The 26,852-nt window shown below is 34.3% G+C and overlaps 1 protein-coding gene across 3 annotated transcripts in view; it reads left to right on the top strand.

Annotated features, from left to right (window-relative positions):
• LOC149781051 (polycystin-1-related protein-like) overlaps positions 1–26,852 on the top strand; it is a 535,051-nt gene that overhangs the window by 267,634 nt on the left and 240,565 nt on the right. For all 3 annotated transcript variants that reach the window (XM_089938184.1, XM_089938183.1, XM_089938186.1), the window contains 5 exons: positions 3,569–3,655; positions 8,978–10,262; positions 12,308–12,448; positions 18,579–18,706; positions 21,406–21,485. In XM_089938184.1, the coding sequence (XP_089794310.1) occupies positions 3,569–3,655; positions 8,978–10,262; positions 12,308–12,448; positions 18,579–18,706; positions 21,406–21,485 (1,721 nt within the window). The remainder of the gene's footprint in view (positions 1–3,568; positions 3,656–8,977; positions 10,263–12,307; positions 12,449–18,578; positions 18,707–21,405; positions 21,486–26,852) is intronic.

Raw genomic sequence — 26,852 nt, 5'->3', positions numbered from 1 at the left:
CTGGTCCTGCTGATAAGTTGCTACCCATGCCACCATTGCATGGTAGTGGTGAATTCCAAGTTTTTGTTAGGCAATGGACTCTGACCCTACACTCCAACATACATATATTCTAATATCACATATCAGGTGGGAAGGGTTAGAGGAGACTCGGACAACTAAACCCAAAGGATATCCCTCCTTTAAGATTAAAAACCACATTGCTTTCAAAGCTGACTTGTTGACTCCTTTGAGTTTCACTGGATTACAAAGTACAATTAATTATGAAATGTTTAAACATCCATTCGAGAAATTACCTTCATATTAGCACACAAACACATGCACACGCACGCACGCACACACACATGCGCGCACACACACATCGCTTGCTCATCGAACAAAAAAAAATTAATTTGCATAATTGGAGTACTTGCTGCTGATATGCTTGAATGACTGTGGGTGAAACCACTGCATGGTAATAAAAAAAAGCCACATGTTCGTTGACTGTGGATGACAGGTGACTGCTGATTACATGACATTTGTGTGGAAAATAAATTGTTTCAGGTGGCGCTCACCAGATAATATGTACTTTTGAGAGAGTGACGTATGTAAGGTGAAGTAGTTCGCATTTAAAACATGCACAGTGGAGAGAATGTTTGCATACCTCTATGCTACATTAATTTAATGTGGATGATATTTCTTTTAGATGTTGTACTTTTGGAAATTTTACATGATTAGTACACTGCTAACTAAAATGACTGCTCCCTTGTGTTAAAAAATCAGTCTGAATTAGTCTAAAGTACACTATACATAGCAGCTATTAAAATAGGGAAACTGAATTTTGCCAGACTAGACAGTACCAGCTTCTGAAAGTGCAATGAATGAATTACCAAATATATAAAATGTAAAAAAAGTTATCAGCTCTTTTTTATACAATTTACCTCTGAAGTTCAGGAAGTGAAAATGACCAAGTAGAGCTAGCACTTTTTTGAAAGGTGCACATTTGAAGTAAGGCCAAGCTGTATACTCTATAACCCATAGTACACCCATCAATCAAACACCAAAATAAAGGGAATTAAAGGTTCTTTGCATTATACCTAAGATATACAAGGTCTTTTTTAAATAGCCAGTATAACCAGTGAGGAAAGCCGGGGACATTCTTTTTCTTTAAAATCCTAACCCTATGCAAAATGCGAAACTGTATAGGGCGAGATTAGAGTGGCCATTTTGACCAGGTGATTGTTGAATTCAGGTGACCATTAGGACAGGTTTGACTGTACAATTTCCTTACCTTCTATTTTGCAACAAAAGGCCATCTGTAACAAATTGTAGTTTGCTGTCCCCAAACTAGAGAGTGTGAGACATTTAGGGTAGCATGCATGTGAACCTGACAACTAGTAGGACAGTTTGAGGCATTTAGAGTAGCATACATGTGAACCTGACAACTAGTAGGACAGTGTGAGACATTTAGGGTAGCATGCATGTGAACCTGACAACTAGTAGGACAGTTCTGATGGTATAAGCTTTCCATCTTTCTGGCAGTAAAGGTACCATACCAATAATGCTGTTTTATTAATCTAATTAGTCTAATTAATGAGATACTTTCCAGCTACACAAGTAGCATAGGGAAAAATTCATTCAGAGTTCCTTAACACATTAAGCCCTGGAGCTTTTTGTCATTTTCGCCTGAAAATTGAGTAGGAAATACAATTTGAAAACTATTTCTGAATAGACTCGAAAAAACACCAAATCCCCGGTCATCTTTCAATAACATACTGCCTAGTTGTGTTAGAAACATCATTTTTCATTGGCTATTTGACTCGTGCATGAGCAGAAGGGTAAAATTTGGAGTTCTTATTTTTTCTTCTTTTTTTGTTGTTGTTGCTAGATGGAGAATCATGCATGACCATGACGCTACAGAGCTTGACAGTAGGCTACTACCTCCTGCCCCGTTAAGTCGTTGCTAGGGGTTAATGTGTTAATGATCTGACAGTTCCCCAAAAAATTGGCCAGGATCTTGCACTCTTGGTTCACAAGAATCCTTACTGAATAATTCAGAACTTACCAAATTTAATGTTGGGAGAAGCCAGAATGACATTTTGATAGATTGTGACCATTGTTGAGATGTTTGCAGAACCATTTGCTTCTTTTCGTTGGGATCTATTTTTGTCTGCAGTTAATGTTGTTTCAGATTATGACTGTATCTTTAATCTGATTTAGTCTAAGCAATTTTTTGTATGCTTTTAAATTCCTGTTCTCTCTCTCTCTCTCTCAGAATAAAAGGAAGTGAAGCAATCCATGAAACTGACTATAAATCACAGGTTTTGAGTTTCAGAGTTGTTTCCCTTGCAAAAATTAAAAACAACAAATATAAAAAAATTGAATGTTAATTTACAAGATGCTTAATGTTCAATTTAACAGTTTATAAAAAATTAGCACAAAGATATACCTTTGGGATTACAGTTGATAATTTGTAATTTACAACTAAAGATAATGTATAAAACTGATTTTTGTTAGAGAAAACTGCAATTGCTGTCTAGCGTCAACTTTGTGCAGCAGTTATAGATATTTTTTGCAAGTAATTATTTTTTATTTATAATATTCTTTTTGCTCCAGTAGCAACATATGTCTTGTAAAATCCATGTCTAAGTATATTAATTTAACTGCATGTGTCTTGTAAAAACCACGTCTAAGTATATCAGTTTAACTGCATATGTCTTGTAAAAACCATGTCTAAGTATATTAATTTAACTGCACATGTCTAAGTATGTTAATTTAACTGCAGAGAATTGTTTCTGAAAACTTTTGCCTCATTTTAAATTCTTACACAATTTTACAAGCATGATTGGTATGTTGAGAGAATTGCCGTTAAAAATTCCTGTTATTGATGTATTAAAGTGTCTGAAACATGATTTATTGCACATTATTTTGTGGCATTTTATATATTCAGTGACATTGCTCACAAATATTTGTGAATTTTTATCTTGTGTTTCTGAATTAATTATTAAAACATACCCCAATGTGATTTTGCCCTGAAATGCATTTACCAATGGCATTGAAACCTGTGGCCTATTCAAAAAAGAAACAAAACAACAGCTGTGAAATATAATCTCAATTCATGTGAAGGACATCTGACTATGTTGAGGACAAATTAATGCTCCGTCTCTGGAGTTAACTTTTAGAAATCTTAAATGTCTTTAGTTATGGGCAAGATTCATTGCATGTTAATTATATATATTTTATTATTATATTATTATTATATATTATTATATATTATTGTATATATTTTAGTAAAAGTATTTTTTTCAGGCTATGGTAGAATAGGTAAAATAAACATGATGTACACTTTGTGATATACTTTACAGAGGTTGCTTTTGCGTAATAATTCATAAGCTCTCTTAGTGAAATTATTGTTGTGCAAGCCAGGTGAGTAATGGCATACCCACATGGGCCTCATGTTCAAGTTGTTTTAGGTATTGATTGTAGAAAATTGGTGCATCTTGCTTGTTCAGGCATAATTAATGCTGCCATGTAATTCCAGGCAAATCTGGTATCTCTATTTCAGATTATTTCAATTTCTTTGTCGTTATAGGAACACGTCTTCAAAGAATGTGGCTTGTTTTCTGTTGTTGCCACGGTGAAAAACTACCTTGGGACACTGGTTGAAAATGTCACACTGGTGAGTGCTGTTAATTGTACACATTTTGCATAAATTATAGGTTGAAAATGTCACACTGGTGAGTGCAGTTAATTGTACAGATTTTGTATAAATTGTAGGTTTAGGCTTTCATGTTTTTAACTCACCGAGTCATAATTTCAATTGATGTCACAGTATGGTCCTTCTTCCATTGTGCATCATCTGCGTTTTTTAATTATCTGCAACTTTTCAAACACTACTTGTTTTTACAGGGAGCATTTCCCAGAATCAAGGATTTCAAATTTATTTGATTGATGCTGATCCGTCATCCTGCCATTATCTGCAAGTATCTTTTGTAAACAGATTCTCAAAAATCAATGAACAAGACTTGATGAAAAGCAGATTTATAAAAATAAAGTAATTTGCCAGTTTGCTAGAGAAACATTTAAATGACTTGTTCTTAAAAACCACTCATTATAAAATTTGATGGAAACCATTATGGCCTTGAGGTCTGTTAAACTGAAGCCAATGAAGTTAATTACTGCTTCTTAAAATCTGCCAAGCGATGTTTGATGAAATTTCATGTAAATAATTCTGAACTAAAGGGCTTTCACATCCGTAGTCTTGGATACCAATCCATGTTTAAATATGGCAGTTGTTACTGAAAATAGAGAACAGTTAAATTACTTAACAAAATTTGTTCAATAGAATTTGATCAAATTTCGCAAAAAAGAAACTGTCCTTGCAAATGGCATTACCATTAGTAAAAATATAAAAACCTTTCAGCAACAGTATCTTGAAAACTGCTCATCATAGTTTGACAAAGTTTGATAGAAATCATCGTAGCCGTAATGGCTTTAAATGTTCTGCAGATGATGATAGGCTGCCTTAAAAAAAAAAAAGTCTTGAAATGTCTTTTCCACAAGAACCACAGAACAGAATTGGACCAAATTTCACATAAAGCATTCTGGCATTAAGACAGGATTTTCATGCTCCTGGGAATACAGGAACATGCCTGGAATAAGAACAGGTTTATTCCAGACCAGGAAACGTTCTTGGTCAAAGTGAGGGGAAAGAAGTAAATTTTCAGAAACCACTTTATATATTTCAGTTGTAGAAAAATATATGTTAAAAACATGTTCTAGTAATCATTTTCAAGTAATCATGTTCTAGTAATCATTTTCAAGTAATCATGTTCTAGTAATCATTTTCAAGTAATCATGTTCTAGTAATCATTTTCTAGTAATCATGTTCTAGTAATCATTTTCTAGTAATCATGTTCTAGTAATCATTTTCTAGTAATCATGTTCTAGTAATCATTTTCAAGTAATCATGTTCTAGTAATCATTTTCTAGTAGTCATGTTCTAGTAATCATGTTCTAGTAATCATTTTCTAGTAATGTTCTAGTAATCATGTTCTAGTAATCATTTTCTAGTAATCATGTTCTAGTAATCATTTTCAAGTAATCATGTTCTAGTAATCATTTTCTAGTAGTCATGTTCTAGTAATCATGTTCTAGTAATCATTTTCTAGTAATCATGTTCTAGTAATCATTTTCTAGTAATCATGTTCTAGTAATCATGTTCTAGTAATCATTTTCAAACAGCATGCAATCATTATTTTTTTAACATTTATTCTAATTTCATAGTTTCGGTTTTTGTATGAAACATTCAGTCTAGATTGCTTATTTTCATAGTTTTTGTGTGTGTGTGTGTGTATGTGTATGTGTATGTGTGTGTGTGAAACAGTCAATCTAGATTGCTAATTTTCATAGTTTTTTTTGTGTGTGATATATTAATTCTAGAGTGCTAATTTTCATAGTTCGTGTTTTTGTGTGAAATATTATTTCTAGATTGCTAATTTTCATTGTTTTGGTTTTCTTTGTGTGAAACGTTCATTTTACATTGCAATTTTCATAATTTGGGTTTATCGAGAGCTTTTGGAGATGTAAAATAGTACTGATCCATTTAAATTTTTATGTCATTTCTGAAAAGAGAAAACAATTTTATCTGAAAAATAGAGGACTGCTTGGCAGAATTTGACCAACTTTGACAGAAATTATCCTGACATAAAGACCCGTCAGTATTAGACAAATGATACTGATATGCCATCAGCTACAAATGAAGATTGAAAAAATGAAGAAACCTTGAAAGAAGCATTATCTTTGCATATTTGATCAACATCATTAGAAGAAATGTTCAAAGAAAGCATAATGCTTATAAGTATGCCAACTAGGTGAGCAAATTCAGACCCACTCGGGCCTCTCTTTCATGTGATAATATCTGTGAGCTTTAAATTGCATAATGACTCAGTTATTGTTCAGATAAACTGATTTTATGAACCAAATATATTAAAAGTGATATCTTACTGCATGACAGTAATTTCAGTCGGTTCGGATTAAGGTTACTCAATGAAATGCCATAGGGGATTTTCTCAATCGATCATGATCAGTGTTCATTCTAGAAATGGGTAAACTGGGGCCTAGTTGCCCCCACAGATATGAATTTTGATTCAAGTGCTGCTACAGCAGGGTTGGAAGTCAATTAGAGGATGAAGAATTTTACAGACTGATTTATGAATACTTACTAGATTATTATTAGCTGAATGTTTTTGGTGCCATTGGGATGGAAATGGTTGTGACTAGTGACTGTTGGTATTATTTACTGAAGATCAACACAACAGTGGCAGATTCAGAGGGGATTCTGGGGGTTGGGATAGGTCAAATCAAAACCCATTAGAATAATCGTTTGTCATTTATTTATACAGAATTGCATTTATTCATATCTTGAACACAAATTCTGAATCATGTGAATAGATAAAGATAAATGGAAAGAAACAACGGGATGGATGTTTCAGTACGTAATTTGAATTGATAGAACATAAGGCCCCATAAGACGTGAAAGGAAAGCCTGGTTTTAAAACAGAATTTGCACATTATCATTTATTATTTTGAACTTGCATTAATTATCAATATTTAAGCAGGTCTCAACTTACAAGACTATATGTATTGGCGTGTTTAGTATTTCTTGGCTATTATATGTTGATAGTCGTAGATTTTGGTGGCGTCAGTTTAAAATAGTTGTATATGACCATCAGAGATATTAGTCAGTACTTTCACACTCGGTCCTGGTTGCAATCTGCCAGTTTATTAGTTATTGCAACTTAAATTTGTTTTGAGGGAATTTTATGCATGTACAAGGTAGTAGAGGTACTCGATATTACTGGTGTTTCACTGTACCAGTAGTTCAATAGTTTCAGTAAGTATTGAATGTAGAGAAATTCCCCAGTAATCTTGTCATGAATTTATTGATATTAACAGCATATTTTTATTTTTCATGGCAGTATAATTCAGTTTTTGTTTTACAAAACAGTTGCATTGGTTAAAAATTATTTTTGAAGGTTAAATATAATTACATTAATTAATGAAGTGTTTGACATGTGGCACATACAACAACATCATAGCCAAATTGGATATTATGAAATATATTCAGGACAAATCCAATGCTTTGGAAAAATTTTGGATTTTTAAGAAAAGCAATTTTTGTTTAGTTATTTATCGAGTAATGTCAATGTGCTAAGTATGTGTACCTGTATTCTGTTGTAAGACTGCCAATCCACCTAAGATTTTTAGGAGAATAGTTGTTTAGTGCTTGAAGCTCATATAATTTCTAAAGTCCACTAAATATTTTCTTGTTTGTTGATTATGCATGTTTTATGTTTACTGGCTATCGCTGACAAACATTTTGCATAGATGTTGACATTATTCTCCAAGTTTTCACACCTAGTATGTCAGTGTTGCAGCATGTAAATTACTCCTATTCAGAAAGTGTCAGGTATATATATTAAATTTAATTATCTCCCTTAGTTAAAGTTTGTACAGCAATTAGCATACAAATAACATTACAGCAATTAACATACAAATAACTTTACAGCAGTTAACATAACAAATAATATTACAGCAGTTAACATACAATCAACATTACAGCAATTAACATACAAATAATATTATAGCAATGAACATAAAATTAACATCACAGCAATTAACATACAATCAACATTACAGCAATTAACATACAAATAACATTACAGCAATTAATATACAATTAACATTACAGCAATTAACATGCAATTAACATTACAGCAATTAACATACAAATAACATTACAGCAATTAACATACAATTAACATTACAGCAATTAACATGCAATTAACAGAGCAATTAACACACAAATAACAAATTTATCTGCTATAAGGTACTGACAGTTTAGTTTTTGTTGTGGGGGTTGTGAATTTACCTTCTGAGCTGAGATCTTTTCTTTTTTGATATGTTGAGGTAATTTTTCTTAGGTAATAGTATAGATATAATGCGATTGTTATTATGCTATCAATGAAAGCAAATTATTTTTTCAACTGTTGACAGATGGTTAATAAAAAAAAATATACAGTAATACCTCGTGCATTCACATTTCTGGATTCGCGAATTCACGGATTCACAAAATTTTCATTGGTACCCTCTGTGTACATGTTTTCTTTATTTTATTGAATTGTACCTTCGTTATATGACTTCTGTGACATATGAAGTTTACCTAGTTTACCTTCCTGACAATGACAAAGAAAACATCAGTCATTAAGTTTACAGTCCCATTCGTTACTTGGTTTTACCTTACTGTGAGTGCAAAAGAAAACGACAGCCAATGAATTAGTATAGAGGTAATATTAGTATACATGTACCGTACTGTAAATGCGCTAGTGTGGCAAATACCCATTAGGCAATACTGTACTCTATTTTTATGTCAACCATTTATTTCTCTTTTTAAGGGTAATGTATTAAGCTAACTTTTAAATGAAATTAAAGTGCTTTGGGAGCATGATTTGGGTCATATTTAGGGTTTAAACCCTAGAAATAAGCATTTATTAGCATTTTTAGTGACTCGTACCAAACATTCGCGATTCCTCCTGATCCGCGACTGGTTCTGGAACCTAACCTCGCGAATGTTCGAGGTATTACTGTACCAGGCCCCTGCCCCAGAACAATAAATTGTTGGTCATTTGTATAATTGTGGTATGCCTTGGTATGTATTGTGGCATGTTCCGAAGTACTGTGGTACAAAATGTTTCATGGTACCCAGCTCAGCAAGGTAGTAATGAATCCTCATACCGATGACATTGTACTGAACTTTCACTGTCTGGTAGCTGCATTATGGAACAGTTAGAATTGTTTATACAGTACAATCTGCTATGGTTTGAAAATAGTTTATGATGTTTCTTGTATAGTTTAGATGAATCAGTCTGTCAGGACATATATTTATTGAGTAAAATCACTATGTAAGCTAACTGTGCATATTCTTGAAAATATTTTTCAGGTGGTGATTGAGCAAGTTTTGTCAAATTTGACCTTTGCCCTTCAGGATGGTTCATCAAAGTATGTTAAAGCTGGAGATCCCGTCAGCTTTCATGTTTCCATGGTTACCACTTCCAGAGAAAGTATCTACTTAAAGGTTGACTTTGCAGATGGGAATGTTCGCTTGGCTTCCATTAGGGATGGCAACTCCTCTTCTCTGGCTCTTGAAGGTGACACCAAGGACATGTTTGTTGCAGCTAGCTATGGCGTTGGATGTGTACTCCAGATCAAGTTTGATTATACCTACCTTAAAGAAGGATACTATGTCCCTCACGTGCAACTCTTCAGAAACCAAACCCTGACAAATAATACAACAATGGGACTAGAGGCAGAGTTAGACAATCAGCTGCTTGTATTACATGAATTGATGGGAATTCGCTTGAAGGCAGATGCATTCAGTGCAGTACATAATAAGACACACTTTATTCTATATACATTCTCGTCCAAACTTAATTTGAAAATTATCTGGACAGTAACAACTGCTAATAATGAGGCGGTAGAGAATGTAACAACTTTACAGTCTCATTTAAATTACGTTTTTAAAGAGGTGGGGACATACGTCATATCTGTCACAGTTTTTAATGCTGTCAGTCGGGCATCAGTTCGCACCAGTATTCTAGTCCAAGCACCAATCAGAGGCCTTCAGATTTCATGTCCTGAGCGTTTTATACGGACCATGGAGGATTTCTCCTGCACTGCTTTAATCACTCAAGGAAGTGATGTTACATTTTCATGGCGATTTGATGGGAAAAGTACTCACATGTTTGTAACTTATGCCGATAATCTGACTTCATCAATCACTCACACTTTCTCACAACCAGGACATTTTAATGTAATTGTAAAAGCTGCAAATCAAGTTAGTGAAAATTTAGCCAGACTAGATAAAACACTTATTGTTCAGGAACCAATTGGTCAGGTTCATTTTCAAGCAGAATATCCCACAATTTTTGGAGAATTCACATATTTTCGTGTCTTGTGTCGTCAAGGAACTGACGTGGAGATAGAGTTCAATTTTGGTTCAGGGCGCCAGACCTACCCCATATTTAGAGGTGATGGTTTCATTGACACCCGCTTTAATTTTACTTCTGTTGGTTTTCATAAGGTATTGACCTACGTATTCAACAAGGTATCTGAGACTAGTAAAACTACTGAAGTCTGGATCATTGAGAGACTTGAAAATATTCATATTGAAATTATTGGAACAATGACAGTGGACCATCCGACAAGCTTTTTGGTGAAAAAAAATGGTAAATTGTTTCCTTTCCTTCTCATTTCTCTTTATCAGAATTGATAATGTCTGTAGTGAAATATTACCCTTACCACAATATTGTGTAGCAAACTGCAACAATATATTTCAGAATTAATTATTGAATTTGTGTTGATTTATATATTTTATGGTATGTTGATATTTAAAGAGTTAATGGAAATGAATTTTTACAAAAATTGTGCCAAATAATATATCTTAAGGTATGTTGATCTTTAAAGAGTGGACAGAAATGAATTTGTAAACATTAAGAGCAGTAAGCCTGCATTTGTTATAAACAATTCCTGCAGACATTTGCTGATTTCAAATAATATGCAAACATTCACTGATTTAAGTTAATGTACATTTATAACATGGTGCAAAATCCAAAATATTCGTGTAGGATTTAATTTCATTTTTTTATGGTGACAGGTATCCATACATGTCAACCATTATGCTTTTGCTTTTGATAAACCACTCTGGTGGCCTAGTTGTTAGAGCGTCTGCCACGGATGCGGGAGGTCGTGGGTTCGATCCTTGGCCAAGTCATACCAAAGACTTACAAAAATGGAACTCAGCATTAAGAGTTAATGTTAGGACTGGTCGGCCTGGTGTCAGGATAATGTGACTGGGTGGGACATGATGCTACATGTCTGCGGCATGATGATCCAGTGCTAGACATCACTATAAACTGCCACACTGCAGACATCATAGCAATATGACAGAATTTTTTTTAAAAGCTACATTAAAAATCCAATAACACACACACATTATGCTTTTGGCATCATCGTTATGATTTTTTCCACCAAATTACGTTTTCGGCTGGACTGTATATGGATTACGTGTTTTTGGTCATTAAAAAATAAAATAAAGCAATTAAAAGTTGCTTCTGTCATTTTTATTATCATCTCATTAATTTCGATGAAATAAATTTGAGAATTTTCTTAAAAAGGTGACTGCTTTCTAAGAATAATGTAAGAGTACTTACTTATTTGCTATTTATAGCAACTTGGTTATGACCCTTTTCCAAGAAAACAGAAGGGCTTCTTCCAGTGTGAATTGTACCTGACAGATTCAATTTATTGATAAGCTTGTTAGGTAGTGTACCAGTCTTATAGAAAAATGGTGCCAGATGTTAAGCGCTTTATGGTTTGAGTTGTGGATGTTATATGGTGGAAAATGCAAGAGCAGGTGGATCTTTTGACTTCAAAACATTTCAGATCGGAAAAATGACAAATCGACATCGCTTTACAAAGTCCACAAGAAGTATACAAGAATAATGTAATACAGCAATGTGAGCATCTAACATCATCGCAGATTTCCTTTTCACGATCAATTCAATGAAATTTACACATGTATAAAAGTTGTTGAACACTGAATATAAATAATTTTCAGTATAGTTTGTACTTTTATTCTGGTTCTAATACGTACGCATTTTGTCTTTTGTGATGAGAATTTTAATGAGCTGCAGCAACAGGTTAGTTGTAAAAATGTATCTTATTCATTCATGCTGTAATTAAGGCATTAAATATGGAGATTACACTTTTTACGCCCAAATTACGCTTTTTTTGCCACTTGTAATACCGGTAGCAATAATCGCGCTTATACCTCCCAAGGGTTTGGCATGTATGGATATCCACAGAATTAAATCCATCACAGAATAATTGGAATTGTTGACTGCATGATAAGTTCAAGTGTATGCAATCAGAATGGTGTGTTTCCATCTGTTTATAGCAACAAATTAAGATTGATTTGTGAAAGTAATTTTAAAGAAATTTGCAGAATGATGTGCATGTCTTTCAATGTTAGTAGCAGAATTGATTTGATAAATACATTGTGTTGGAAGAAAATTGCTGTACTTCATTTTTCGATTTTGACATTTCATGTACCATCAGGACTTAAAACTCTTATGGCTAATATTTGTATGGCTAGAATTGGCTAGAATTATGACATAATTATGAAAATTTATTTTCTTCTGTCAGAGAAATGAGGCAGAACTAACTGATTTGGGATAAAGTATTCACCAACAGTCATTTATCTTCGTTTCAGGGAAAATGTTAGACTCCATGGAAGTTCATTTTGCATGGCATTTTGAATCCTCCCCACCTGTGTACACAAAATCACCACTGATGTCAAGAATATTTGATACCACTGGGAACCATAACGTTACTGTCTTCATCACCAATCCAGGTAAATAAGCTCATGGTATTTTGATTTCCGATTATAATCAATACCGTTCATTCTGTGATTGAAGCCTAGTCCAGTAGTATATGGGCTGAAAGAAAATATGAAAATTAATATTAATATTGTATTGAAATCTCCATTTAAAAACTATTTGGCAGAAATAAATTAACAAATGCTATGAAAATTTACTGGCAGAAATAATTAACAAATGGTATGAAAAAAATCTGGCAGAAATAATCTCACAAATACTATGAAGTGAAAAAATGAATTAAACTTACGTAAGCACAAATTATTGGTGCATGTTTGAATGGCATTTTTTTTCTTCTTCCCAACCCTCATAACCCCAGTACCATGATTCATTATATGATTCCATCTCCAACGTTGGACCCCAAAGCCCAATTATAATTAGAGAAAATTACTGTAACGATGATCTTGATGATTGGTGATAAAGATTACAAGTTTTTGTAAAAGTTGGACAGAGTACTCATTTGTTCTTGTCGATTTATTTGAACCAGTAAGAGGATGAAGGTTCTATGTTAGTAACTTTGGGGTCAGGTCTGGAAGTCATACAACTTCTGATCTCAAGTATGAACTCAAGATTTTGTTTCAGCCAGTTAAATAAATGCTTTTTTTTGTAGTGGCACTTTTTATTGGCTTTTTTTTGTAATGCCACTTTTTATTGGTTGAGAGTGAAAGCTTAATCTCAAGCACAGCTCAATATTTTATAATCTCCAGACCCGGTGGAATGCTTTAAATAGTGAAATAAAGTGTATGGGTAATTGATAGAATGAAATTTATATTGATGATTAATTTAATGTCAGCTTTTACTAGGATATGTGGGAAAGATTATGTCTGCAAATTATTCACAGATGTTCAGAATTATATTTCTGTCAGTTGTAGTACCAAGTAGAGTCAGCATTCATTTCTGAAATCATGATCTATTCATGGTTAAGTGGAAAATAGCTTGAATATACAGGTTTCAGGTTGAAATTAAATCCTCACGATTGCCATGTAGAAATCATGTTCTGAACCATTCGGGTCTATTTTTAGATTAGAATCTGTTATAGATGCTGCCGCTGATTAAACCAGGATTTTAAATTGAATTGGAAATTTTCCAAACAGGAACAGGGGGCAGTCTGGCAGGTTGTGGTATAAAATTACAAATTGCGATATTAATGTAATTACTTTGTTTAATCTATTATTGATCTTTTTGCCAGAAGTCGGTGAATAAAATGATTACAGGTTTGGCCGATGCTGCAATCTAAATAGCACATGTATACTGGTGTCTGCCTACAGAGATTAGACCAAGAGACCCAACCATCTATAAACTAGTAAGGGGCTTGTTGAACAAAGTTCCCACCATGAGTAAAATTACAAGGGGCTTGTAAAAGTTAGTCCCCACCATGAGTAAGATAACAAGGGGCTTGTAGAACTAAGTCCCAAATATTAAAAGTTAGTCCCCACCATGAGTAAAATTACAAGGGGCTTGTTGAACAAAGTCCTCACCATGAGTAGAATTACAAGGGGTCTGTAGAACTGTCGCCACCATGAGTAAAGTTAACAAGGGGTCTCTAGAATCAGTCCCACCATGAGTAATATAGCAAGATGCTTGTATAACTAAGTCCCCACCATGAGTAAAATAATAAGGGGCTTGTAAAAGTTGTTCCTAATGATGCCATTCAGATATTCGTGATGTTTGTCACAGTGACATTCTCAAAAATCTGTGTCATTATTTCACCTGAATGGATGGTCATACCATTTTAATATAGCCCCTAGGCATAATGAGGATGCAGCAGTTGACACTGAAAATCTTCTTATGATTGGTTGTAAATGAATGAATATCACAATGGCTGCCATCTTGAAAATCTTGTTATCACTCATTCTCTTGGATGGATGGTCATATCGACATTGTGCTTTCATCAAAAGACTATCCATGATGTCTGGTCGGTACTAAATATAAATGGTGCCAATCTGGTATCAAATATGGCCACTATCTGGATTTCTTGTTATTGTTGCTCCTCCCAAACAGAAAGTCACATCAATATAGGGTTTCCAGACCTGCCAAATCCTTAAATTTTGACAATTAATTCTTAATCAAATCACCTTTAAATTCTGGACATCGTAGAAAAAAAACAAAAATTACAAAAATAAGGTCATTGTGATCAAATCTGGATAGTGGCTTGTCCATATTTGATCTGGGTGTCCCTATTAGCTTCATTGGCTGTCACCAGAAAACCATTTTGTAATTTTACAGCAATACGACGGATGCTTTAAACTGTTCATATGTTGCATGCAACAGCAAAAAAACATTGCATTGTGAAACTGTTGTTTGTTATTGCTCCACCTCATAAACTAATTGAAGGATTGCCTTGAAATTTACACGCACATTCATCTCATGATCCAGTTGGTCCAAAATAAAATGGTACAGCTCACACACCTTGAAAATCTTATTGTAATCCTCCTCCATTGATGATCATGTCAACTTGGGGTTTTCACTAAGACTTTGTATGATATCTAGTTGGTCCCAAATTAAAAATTTACCATTCTGATGTTCAATATGGCTGCCAATGCAGCCAACTTGAAGATATTAGGAATACTTCTCCTGAATGGATGTTCATATCAACATGGGGGGTGGGGAGTCATTAACAGACTTCTTATAATGTCTAGTTGGTCCTAAATGAAACTGATACTGATTGGACAGCCTAATATGGCTGTCAGGATATTTGTCTTGAAAACAATTTTTGTCATTGCTCACTCTGATTATGACAGGCTTTTCACCATGTCCTAAATGATAAACGGTGCCAGTCATAGATCCAGTATGGCTGAATGGATGATCATTATGACAGGCTTTTCACCAAGTCCTAAATGATAAATGGTGCTAGTCATAGATCTGGTATGGCTGCCACAAGGACTGTTTTGAAGATTGTGTTGTCACTACTTCCCATGAATGGATGGATGGATGATCATTCTGACATTTAAAAAAAAAAAATCCTAAACACTTCTTATCTTAGGGTCTTATCTTTCACTACTGAAAATTCTTTTTGCCCAGTTCCTGTAAGGAACTCTTGTCTAAAAATGGCACCCATTGATATTTGTTATTCATAATCTTTCATCTTTGTAATACCACATTGTTAATGGCAGCCCTGTTAGTCTTTTCATTTTATACTATTTTGCATGAAATTTCAGTGCAGTGTTTGTGTGGATTATTGTAAATCATTTGTCAAATGCAATAGTTGACCCATTGGATTCCTTGTCCGATGATCTCCATCTGAGCTACTGCTGCTCCCAGTGCTTGTTTTAGTTTAAACAAAGGTTGCTGAAAGAGCTTCAGTTTAAATAAAGGTTGCTGAAAGAGCTTCCAGTTCTGTATTTAGTTTAAATAAGGGTTGCTGAAAGAGCTGTCAGTGCTGGTTTTAATTTAAATAAAGGTTGCTGAAAGAACTGTCAGTGCTGGTTTTAGTTTAAATAAAGGTTGCTGAAAGAGCTGTCAGTGCTGGTTTTAGTTTAAATAAAGGTTGCTGAAAGAGCTTCCAGTTCTGTATTTAGTTTAAATAAAGGTTGCTGAAAGAGCTGTCGGTGCTGTATTTAGTTTAAATAAAGGTTGCTGAAAGAGCTGTCGGTGCTGTATTTAGTTTAAATAAAGGTTGCTGAAAGAGCTTCCAGTGCTGGTTTTGGTTTAAGAAAAGGTTGCTGAAAGAGCTGTCAGTGCTGGTTTTAGTTTAAATAAAGGTTGCTGAAAGAGCTTCCAGTTCTGTATTTAGTTTAAATAAAGGTTGCTGAAAGAGCTGTCGGTGCTGTATTTAGTTTAAATAAAGGTTGCTGAAAGAGATTCCAGTGCTGGTTTTGGTTTAAGTAAAGGTTGCTGAAAGAGCTGTCAGTGCTGGTTTTAGTTTAAATAAAGGTTGCTGAAAGAGCTGTCAGTGCTGGTTTTAGTTTAAATAAAGGTTGCTGAAAGAGCTGTCAGTTCTATATTTAGTTTAACTAGAGGTTGCTGAAAGAGCTTCCAGTGCTGGTTTTGGTTTAAGTAAAGGTTGCTGAAAGAGCTGTCAGTGCTGGTTTTAGTTTAAATAAAGGTTGCTGAAAGAGCTTCCAGTGCTGGTTTTATTTTAAATAAAGGTTGCTGAAAGAGCTTCCAGTTCTGTATTTAGTTTAAAGGTTGCTGAAAGAGCTTCCAGTTCTGTATTTGGTTTGAATAAAGGTTGCTGAAAGAGCTTCCAGTTCTGTATTTAGTTTAAATAAAGGTTGCTGAAAGAGCTTCCAGTGCTGGTTTTAGTTTAAATAAAGGTTGCTGAAAGAGCTGCTAAAGAAAATGTTTAATGCCTTTATTGTATTTGTTATGCTTCATGATATTTGTCAACTATACTATACAATCTAGATAATTAGTGTATGCACTTTTTTGTAAAAAAATATATAAGAGTTTATGTGTGGTTATTCTTTTAGTGCCGTTGGCAATAGTGAAAACTTCAGAAACAGTTACAAAACATTTGTTAAATTGTGAAGTGTTTAAGCCCATGAAGAAGATTTGACAGCCTATGACAAAAGTAGTTTATAGAAAACAGGACAGCTAAAAAGAAGGAACACTTCTTGTCAGAATAAGTTGGTGTAACAGAATCCTGGACTTTTCTTTGACACCCTCACGTGTAGACACTGCTCTCATTTCTGTGTGCCTGGATAACTTGTGAGCTCACTTACATGACAAGTGTGGGCATCCTTTTTTTTAATAGAAAAGATGAAAAATAAGATCTCATCTACATCCTGGTTAAAATTGGTAAATGAAAGCTTGAAATGCTCATTTTACTGTTGGAAATAGAAGATAGTGAATAGAAATTAAGAATTATTGTCATGAAACCTAGGAATTGTTTAAAAACATTTTATATTTGTACAGATTTTTTTAACAAAAACATTTTAAATAAATAATATGTTGAAATATTGATCAATGAAAATGCTGGTTGTTGTTGTTGTTGTTGTAGGGTTTAATGCCATTTTTCAGCACACGATAGGCTATACATGGCGGCTAGTATTATTGGTGGAGGAAGAACCCAGGAAAACTCCGGAAAGAACCACCGACCCACGAGAAGCTACTGGCAAGCTTTCTTATATACCCACATTGGCTGAACCCGAGACTCGAACCCAGACAGAGGTGAGATGGCAGTGATCCATAACAGAGAGTGCTTTAGACCACTCGGCCACTCAAGGCCCCTGAAAATGCTGGTAATTGCCAAATTGTTGCAATACTGTAAAAAGTAAATACAAAATTAAAGAAGTCTTGTCATGTGAAATTCATGTTTTAATTCCATCTTTTCATTCAGGTTTAGTTTAATCAAAATGTTTTCTATGATGTTGACATGTTTGTGAATGAAATTGGTGCCATTCAAATGGTCAGATATGGCCATCATGGCAGCCATCTTGAAAGATCTTGTCATTGCTACTTCTCCTGCATGGATGGTCATACGAACATGAGGATTTCCCTGACAGACTTCCTGTGAGGTCTAGTTGGCTGCCATATTGGCCAGCTTGATAATCATGTTATCACTACTTTCCTGGATGAATGGTGATATCATCACTGGGTTTTCACTAAAAGTCTTCTTATAATGTTTTGTTGATCCATATTTAAAATGTTGCTATCTGGTATCCAGTATCTGACCATCTTGAAAATTTTGTTTTAGCTATTCCTCTTAAGTGGAGAGCCAGTTTGATCTGAGGTTTTCATCAGATGAATTCTCATGTTGTCTGTTTGGTCCTAAACCAAAGTGACTAACCCTCAATGGCGCTTGTACATAAATCTACATTGTACTAAAAATAGACCATAACATCACTGTGCCCAGCTGCCGCCATATTGCTTTCGGACAAAGCACAGAGAGACCCTTAGTAACACGTGGCAATTCACGAAATATAGGCAAAAATAAAGTTGTTTTTATTTGCTCACTATGTAATGTTTTGATATATTCAACTATAATATATTTAGGTTTAGCATGCATATGGTCTGGTTGGCAATATGAGGCATTGTTTACCTCCTCATCTTTAAAAACATCCATTAATCGTGGGAAGTTTTTTTCTTCTGTATTTTATTGGATCACTGCTTGCTAACCTCTATTCTTGACTGTTCTCATTATGTTTTTTGTTTTTATTTGAACAGTGATGAACATATCAAAGCAGTCAATTGTCAATATCAAGGACAAATCTGAGGTCATGTTGCTGTTTTTTCATGATACCATGGTGACGACCTTCCAGACAGTGAACTTCACCTTGGAAGTTCAAGAACAGGTAATTTTCATTGCTAGCAGGAGAGGTAGTAGTTCTGATTGATTGATTGGATTTACAAGGTAGTAGTGATAGAAATATAATGCAAAATAAAATGGCGCCAGTTTGACATGTGATATGACCACCATGGCAGTCTTCTTAAAAATCTTATCACATAGCTTCTTAAAACAGAAAGTCATATTAATGTGGGGTTTTCACCAGAAGACTTCTTATGATTCCCAGTCGGTGTTAAATGAAAATATTGTTATCGCTACTCCTGTCCGAATGAATGACTATATCAACAGTAACCTTCTTATAATACGTCCCAATTGAAAATGTTGCCATTGGTACATCCAACATGACTGCCATGATGACTGTCTAAAAATTCTTGTTGTCGCTGCTCCTGTTGAATAGATGATCATTATGGCATGGAGTTTTCACCCCAAAAAAGACTTCTAATGATGTCCGCTTTGCCCTGAATGAAAATGGTGACAATCTAACATCCAATAGGTGTACATGTACTACAGTAGCTAAGTTGAAAATGTTGTTATTGCTGAAAAATATCAGAAATGGTTTTAACACTTGGCAGTTAAAATGGAAGAAATGGTTTTATGTTGAGTTCCAGGATTTTTTTGTGCCCATCGTAGCATTAGTCGAGTGAGGGGTTCTTGTTTCAGTACTTGACCGTGTTTCCCAGTGAGAGCTCACAGCTAGCAGACTGTCAGAATATTAAACCATATAGTAGTATATAAAGAAAATATTTTAATTAAATTATTTATTGAATAAAAAAGTGAAGTCTTTGAAATATTTCATGGTTATAATTAGAGTTTTCCATGTCATTCATATTTATACTGGACTTGATATCGTTATTAATTTAATGCCAACTTGAAATATTTTCACTATAACTGTTATTTTCTGAATGTAACAATTTGATTTTACTAGCAAACTGTCTGGTATTTCCTTAATGTAACAATTTGATTTTAGTAGAAAACTGTGTAGTATTTTCTTAATGTAACAATTTGATCTTACTAGCAAACTGTGTGGCATTTCCATAATGTAACAATTTGATCTTACTAGCAAACTGTGTAGTATTACCTTAATGTAACAATTTCATTTTACTAGAAAACTGTGTGGTATTTTCTTAATGTAACAATTTGATTTTACTACAAACTGTGTGGTATTTCCTTAACATAACAATTTGATTTTACTAGAAAACTGTGTTGTATTTCCTTAATGTAACAATTTGATTTTATTCAGCAAACTGTAGAGTGTTACTGTAATGTGACAATTTGATTAAAATAGGCAAACTGTGTAGTATTTCCTTAATGTAACAGTTTGATTTTACTAGCAAACTGTGTGGTATTTCCTTAATGTAACAATTTGATTTTATTCGGCAAACTGTAGTGTTACTGTAATGTGACAATTTGATTAAAATAGGCAAACTGTGTAGTATTTCCTTAATGTAACAATTTGCCTTTACTAGCAAACTGTGTGGTATTTCCTTGATGTAACAATTTGATTTTACTAGCAAACTGTGTTGTATTTCCTTAATGTAACAATTTGATTTTATTCAGCAAACTGTGGAGTGTTACTGTAATGTGACAATTTGATTAAAATAGGCAAACTGTGTAGTATTTCCTTAATGTAACAGTTTGATTTTACTAGTAAACTATTGTATTTTATTAATGTAACAATTTGATTTTACTAGAAAACTGTGTGGTATTTCCTTAAAGTAACAATTTGATCTTACTAGCAAACTGTGTGGTATTTCCTTAATGTAACAGTTTGATTTTACTAGCAAATTGTGTAATATTTCCTTAATGTAACAATTTGATTTTACTAGAAAACTGTGTAGTATCTTCTTAATGTAACTATTTGATTTTACTAGCAAACTGTAGTATTACCTTAATGTAACAATTTGATTTTACTAGAAAACTGTAGTATTACCTTAATTACCTTGATTTTACTAGGCAAACTGTGTAGAATAAATTGATTTTGCTAGGCAAACTGTATTATTACCTTAATGTTGCAGTTTGATTTTACTAGCCAACTGTGTAGTATTACCTTAGTGTAACAATTTGATTTTACTAGCAAACTGTGTGGTATTTCCTTAATGTAACAATTTGATTTTACTTTGCAAACTAAGCAGTATTTCCTTAATGCGACAGTTTGATTTTACTAGGCAAACTGTATTATTACCTTAACGTTACAGTTTGATTTTACTAGCCAACTGTGTAGTATTACCTTAATGTGACAAATTGATTTTTCTTTGCAAACTAAGTAGTATTTCCTTAATGCGACAGTTTGATTTTGCTATGCAAACTATTAAAATTCCAAGTGCCATTTAAAAAAAATAAAGAGGATGTTGAATGTAATTTGACTTGGAAAGCACAAAAAGCCTCTGAGTTACTATTAACAAGTCAGTTCACTAAAGGTAACACCAGGTGAAACAGTTTTCCTGTCTAGAGAAACCATTTAACTGTATGATTAATGAAACAGTATGGGATTCTTTTTTTTCTCCACATGAGGCATAGTTTTCTGCTGAGTGAAGCTATGGAAAAAATCCCATGCTTTGTAGTTACTGTTCATACAAATAAATTCCTGGTGGTATTTATCTTCCCTCTTAAATCACAGTATGTTTAAACTGTGAGAGCCAATCTCACATATCTGCTGACTATTGATCATTTATTTGCACTGGTTCTCTATTTTATTTCCTGCTGCAGGACCGTTTTCCTGGCTTCAGCAAATACACAGTCAATTTTGGAGATGGGAAGATCGAGAAGTTCGTTAAGGGAATTACAAGGTAAGTGCATAGTTTTAATTTTAGTAATGGCGTCTTTGGTTTTGGGATGAAGGTTGATATTTTCCTTGGAGTTTCTAGTGAATACTTTGCACAAATTTAGGTGGTCACACTCATCTTGTACCAGTTTTATAGTTGTGTATGAAATGTGCAAATTTGCTCTTATGAAATGCCCATACGTACTCTTATGAAATGCCCATACGTACTCTTATGAAATACCCATACATACTCTTATGAAATACCCATACATACTCTTATGAAATACCCATACATGCTCTTATGAAATATCCATACTTGCCCTTTTGAAAACAGTGGTAAGAGAACTGTAGTTACTAAAAGTTAAATTTTTCAGCTTAATTTATTGTTTTAAATTTGATTTTTAAAATGTAGATTGTATCGGTATAAATCCCATAAATCTGCTCTGTTATACAATGTTTACTGAATATTGTGAATTCCCTATGTTTCATTGATTTCATTGTTCCTTCAAACTACAACTTTATAGACCCATCAAACAATGGTCTTTCCATGGAAACATGACTCTTACCCCAGTCCATGCATTTAAGTACCCTTACAAATTTCAAGACTCAGTAAATGATACTTTTCCCATGGAGACATTGGATTCTTTCCCCAGTCCTTGCATTTAAGTACCCCTACAAATTTCAAGACCCAGTAAATGATACTTTTCCCATGGAGACATTGGATTCTTTCCCCAGTCCTTGCATTTAAGTACCCCTACAAATTTCAAGACCCAGTAAATGATACTTTTCCCATGGAGACATTGGATTCTTTCTCCATTCCTTGGATTTAAGTACCTCCACAAATTTCAAGACCCAGTAAATGATACTTTTCCCATGAAAAACATAGTACTCTTCTCCCAGTCCTTGCATTTAAGTACTCAAATAAAAATTATTTTTCGCAAAGATAAAATGATACTCTTGAAAATAAAATGAATTCCAAGTTGATATAAAGCCTTTTGAAGTTTGTTAGATAGTTGTTGTTAAATTGTTTTTACTTTATGTATTAATAAATGGTAACATTTTAATAGTTTATTAATATTAATATTTGTGGGTGGGACCAAGTATTTAGAATTAGAAATATAAGAGTTTTTATCCTGTTTAATATCCATACATCTGTATAATGATAGTTGTGCATTATCTAGGTAAGGACCCGCCTTATTTGCAGTTTCGTCTTTCATGTTAGGAAGCACAGACAGATGTGAATGCACTCTAACATTGAAAGAGTGGAGTTTAGAAATTTGGGTGAATGCTCCTGACATTTTAATAAATTAGTGGAGCTGTGGAGTTAAAAGTTAGGTGAATGCAGTGACATTTCAGTAAATTCATGGCTTATGGTGCCTAATTAGATGTACTTTAAAAAAGAAGAGGAAAAAAAGAACAGTCCAGGAAATTTGAGGGGATAAGATGGCAGGAAATGAGATAATCAGCACTTGATGTAATGACTACCTTATCCTTCCATACTGATGTAGTGAGTTTGTCTTACCATTAATGGAATATGGAGTTTATCACACACTTCAAGGCATGCAATAAATATGTTTAAGTAACTTTTATTATGTAAGATGCTTTTTTGAATTTATGCATCTTTCCTTAGCAGCTTTAATTTGGTCTGTTTGTAATGCCCTCCATCATTGATTTAAAGCTTTTAAAGGAAAGACGGTGAACATCAGAGTTGTCAGTGTGAGAGATAGACCACAACACATGCATCCATTTGTCATGTATTGTGTTCCCTCCCACACTTTCAGAGACATAAAGCCTTGTGGGGAATGAATGGAAAATTGCACCGTGGTAGCAGAGTTTGATCAGGCCCCATGAGTATGAAAATGTTCTCCTAATTCGGGCTTAGCTCGGAAAGCTGATGTCTGATTGGCTAACATCCTGGACCAATGAAATGTAACAATGGATACTGTTAAAAAGGAACGTGTTCTTTCCTTCTGTCCAGTTTTCTTTGTATGATGTATATTGCATGCATTACTGGAAAAAGGTTTGTGTTTATGTCACAGATCTTAATTGTAGAGTAAAAAATATTAAAAACACCTTAAAGAGATTAAAAACACCTTAAAGAGATTAAAAACACCTTAAAGAGATTAAAAACTTCTTATTGTTACAGTCTGCCCATAAACAAATGACTAAATTTAAAACGATGTAAACATTTGGTATTATTTTTACTTGATGAAGCTGTATATAACGTGGCCTGAATGGATGGTCATATTAATGTGGCCTGAATGGATGGTCATATTAACATGGCCTGAATGGATGGTCATATTAACGTGGCCTGAATGGATGGTCATATTAACATGGCCTGAATGGATGGTCATATTAACATGGCCTGAATGGATGGTCATATTAATGTGGCCTGAATGGATGGTCATATTAGCTTGGCCTGAATGGATGGTCATATTACCATGGCCTGAATGGATGGTCATATTAATGTGGCCTGAATGGATGGTCATATTAGCTTGGCCTGAATGGATGGTCATATTACCATGGCCTGAATGGATGGTCATATTAACATGCCTTAATGGATGGTCATATTACCAAGGCCTGAATGGATGGTCATATTACCAAGGCCTGAATTGATGGTCAAATTAACATGGCCTGAATGGATGGTCATATTAGCTTGGCCTGAATGGATGGTCATATTAACATGGCCTGAATGGATGGTCATATTAGCTTGGCCTGAATGGATGGTCATATTAACATGCCTTAATGGATGGTCATATTACCAAGGCCTGAATGGATGGTCATATTACCAAGGCCTGAATGGATGGTCATATTAACATGGCCTGAATGGATGGTCATATTAACATGGCTTGAATGGATGGTTATATTACCAAGGCCTGAATGGATGGTCATATTAACGTGGCCTAAATGGATGACCATATTAATGTGGACTGAATGGATGGTCATATTTATATGGCCTGAATGGATGGTCATATTACCAAGGCCTGAATGGATGGTCATATTAACATGGCCTGAATGGATGGTCATATTTATATGGCCTGAATGGATGGTCATATTACCAAGGCCTGAATGGATGGTCATATTAACGTGGCCTGAATGGATGACCATATTAATGTGGACTGAATGGATGGTCATATTAATGTGGCCTAAATGGATGACCATATTAATGTGGACTGAATGGATGGTCATATTTATAGGGACTGAATGGATGGTCATATTAACATGTTGCTTTCACTAAAAGACTTCTGCTTGGTCCAGCTCAGGAGAGCATATGTGATGGTATGTTGTCTGTCTTCTGTTCTCTGTCATGGTCATCTGTTTAATGTCCATTAGCACAAGTTGGTTATTGCTGCATGTAAATTACTTGGAAGATTATCTTGAAATTTTAAAGACTCAGTCATCCCATGGTCTAGTTGGTCCTTAATGAAATGTGCTACTTGTAAATTACTTGGAAGATTACCTTGAAATTTTAAAGACTCGTTCATCCCATGGTCTAGTTGGTCCTTAATGAAATGTGCTACTTGTAAATTACTTCGAAGATTACCTTAAATTTTAAAGACTCGTTCATCCCATGGTCTAGTTGGTCCTTAATGAAATGTGCTACTCGTAAATTACTTGGAAGATTACCGTAAATTTTAAAGACTCGTTCATCCCATGGTCTAGTTGGTCCTTAATGAAATGTGCTACTTGTAAATTACTTGGAAGATTACCTTAAATTTTAAAGACTCGTTCATCCCATGGTCTAGTTGGTCCTTAATGAAATGTGCTACTTGTAAATTACTTGGAAGATTACCGTAAATTTTAAAGACTCGTTCATCCCATGGTCTAGTTGGTCCTTAATGAAATGTGCTACTTGTAAATTACTTGGAAGATTACCGTAAATTTTAAAGACTCGTTCATCCCATGGTCTAGTTGGTCCTTAATGAAATGTGCTACTTGTAAATTACTTGGAAGATTACCGTAAATTTTAAAGACTCGTTCATCCCATGGTCTAGTTGGTCCTTAATGAAATGTGCTACTTGTAAATTACTTGGAAGATTACCTTAAATTTTAAAGACTCGTTCATCCCATGGTCTAGTTGGTCCTTAATAAAATGTGCTACTTGCACATCCAACATGGCCACCACAGTGGCTACCTTGTTATTGTTGCTACCCCTGAATAAATGGTTGTCATATCAACATAGGGTTTTCACTGAAAGACTTCTTATGATGTCTAATTGGTCCTGCTTTACTGGTCATGTCTGTCATTTTTAGTATCTATACTTCTAAACTACTTGGAGGATTATCTGTGAACAGTGCATGTGCAGACTATATGCCAGATCCATCCTATGAGATGGTTATCTGCATATTTACATCATAGGGTGTGGCTTTAAAATTTGTTTATCTGTCCTATGCCTTACAGAAAGTTGCACATGCCACACACACACATGCATGCACGCACACATGCACACACACACACATACTACACACTTAGGGGACCCCGAGTGGTCTAAAGCGCCCTCCGTTACAGATCACTGCCATCTCACCTCTGTCTGCATGGGTTCGAATCTCGGATTCAGCCAGTGTTGGTATGTGAGAAAGCTTGCCAGTAGCTTCTCATGGGTCGGTGGTTCTTTCCAGGGGTTTCCCAGGGTTCTTCCTCCACCATTATTACTGGCCGCCATGTATAGCCTATCGTGTGCTGAAAAATGGTGTTAAACCCTACAACAACAACAATACCACACACACACACACAAGTGGACTAGTTGGTGTTAAATGGTGCTGATAAGATGTCCTACATTTTATTACTGAATGGATGGATCAAAAATAGGATTTGAATTTAGGATGCTTCTCGGTTCTTATTTGTATCCCTTTTGGTATATCTCCAAGTAATCAAGCCTGCATGCTGCTGAATTAAAAAAGAAAACAAAAATTTATTAATGAAATTGTTTCTAGAATTTATTTCTTGATATTTTCTAAGTACAGTACTGCTATTAATAAAACAAAGATATAACCACAATTTAGTTTTGTAGCATAGTGTTTCTGCAATGCTGTGATGAATTCGTGAATGCTCTGCAAGCACAAATAATACTGTAGCAAACCTGTTGTTAATATTTTTATTTTAGACAGATGCACCAGATTATTGCACTTTATTTTGAACAAGCTATGTCCATAATAGACAGTCAATCAAAATGTATTCATGGATCAAGTTAATACTCATATTTCGTTTAGAGTTTGAAGTTGGTGAAGTTGGCATTTGTTCTGCATTTTCCAATTGACGAGCCCATGTTCGATTCTGATATTTTTTGTGAAATAGAAATCTGTAAACATGATGAATATAAAACCATTTGAGTTGAATGTTGACTGAAACATTTATATTAACAGTTCCAAAATGTATCATTATTTTTTTTCTT

This window comes from Sinohyriopsis cumingii, chromosome 16 (genome assembly GCF_028554795.1).
Source record: "Sinohyriopsis cumingii isolate HCF-2022 chromosome 16, ASM2855479v2, whole genome shotgun sequence".
Taxonomy (NCBI): Eukaryota; Metazoa; Mollusca; class Bivalvia; order Unionida; family Unionidae; genus Sinohyriopsis; species Sinohyriopsis cumingii.
This window is presented reverse-complemented; position numbering and strand designations above follow the sequence as displayed.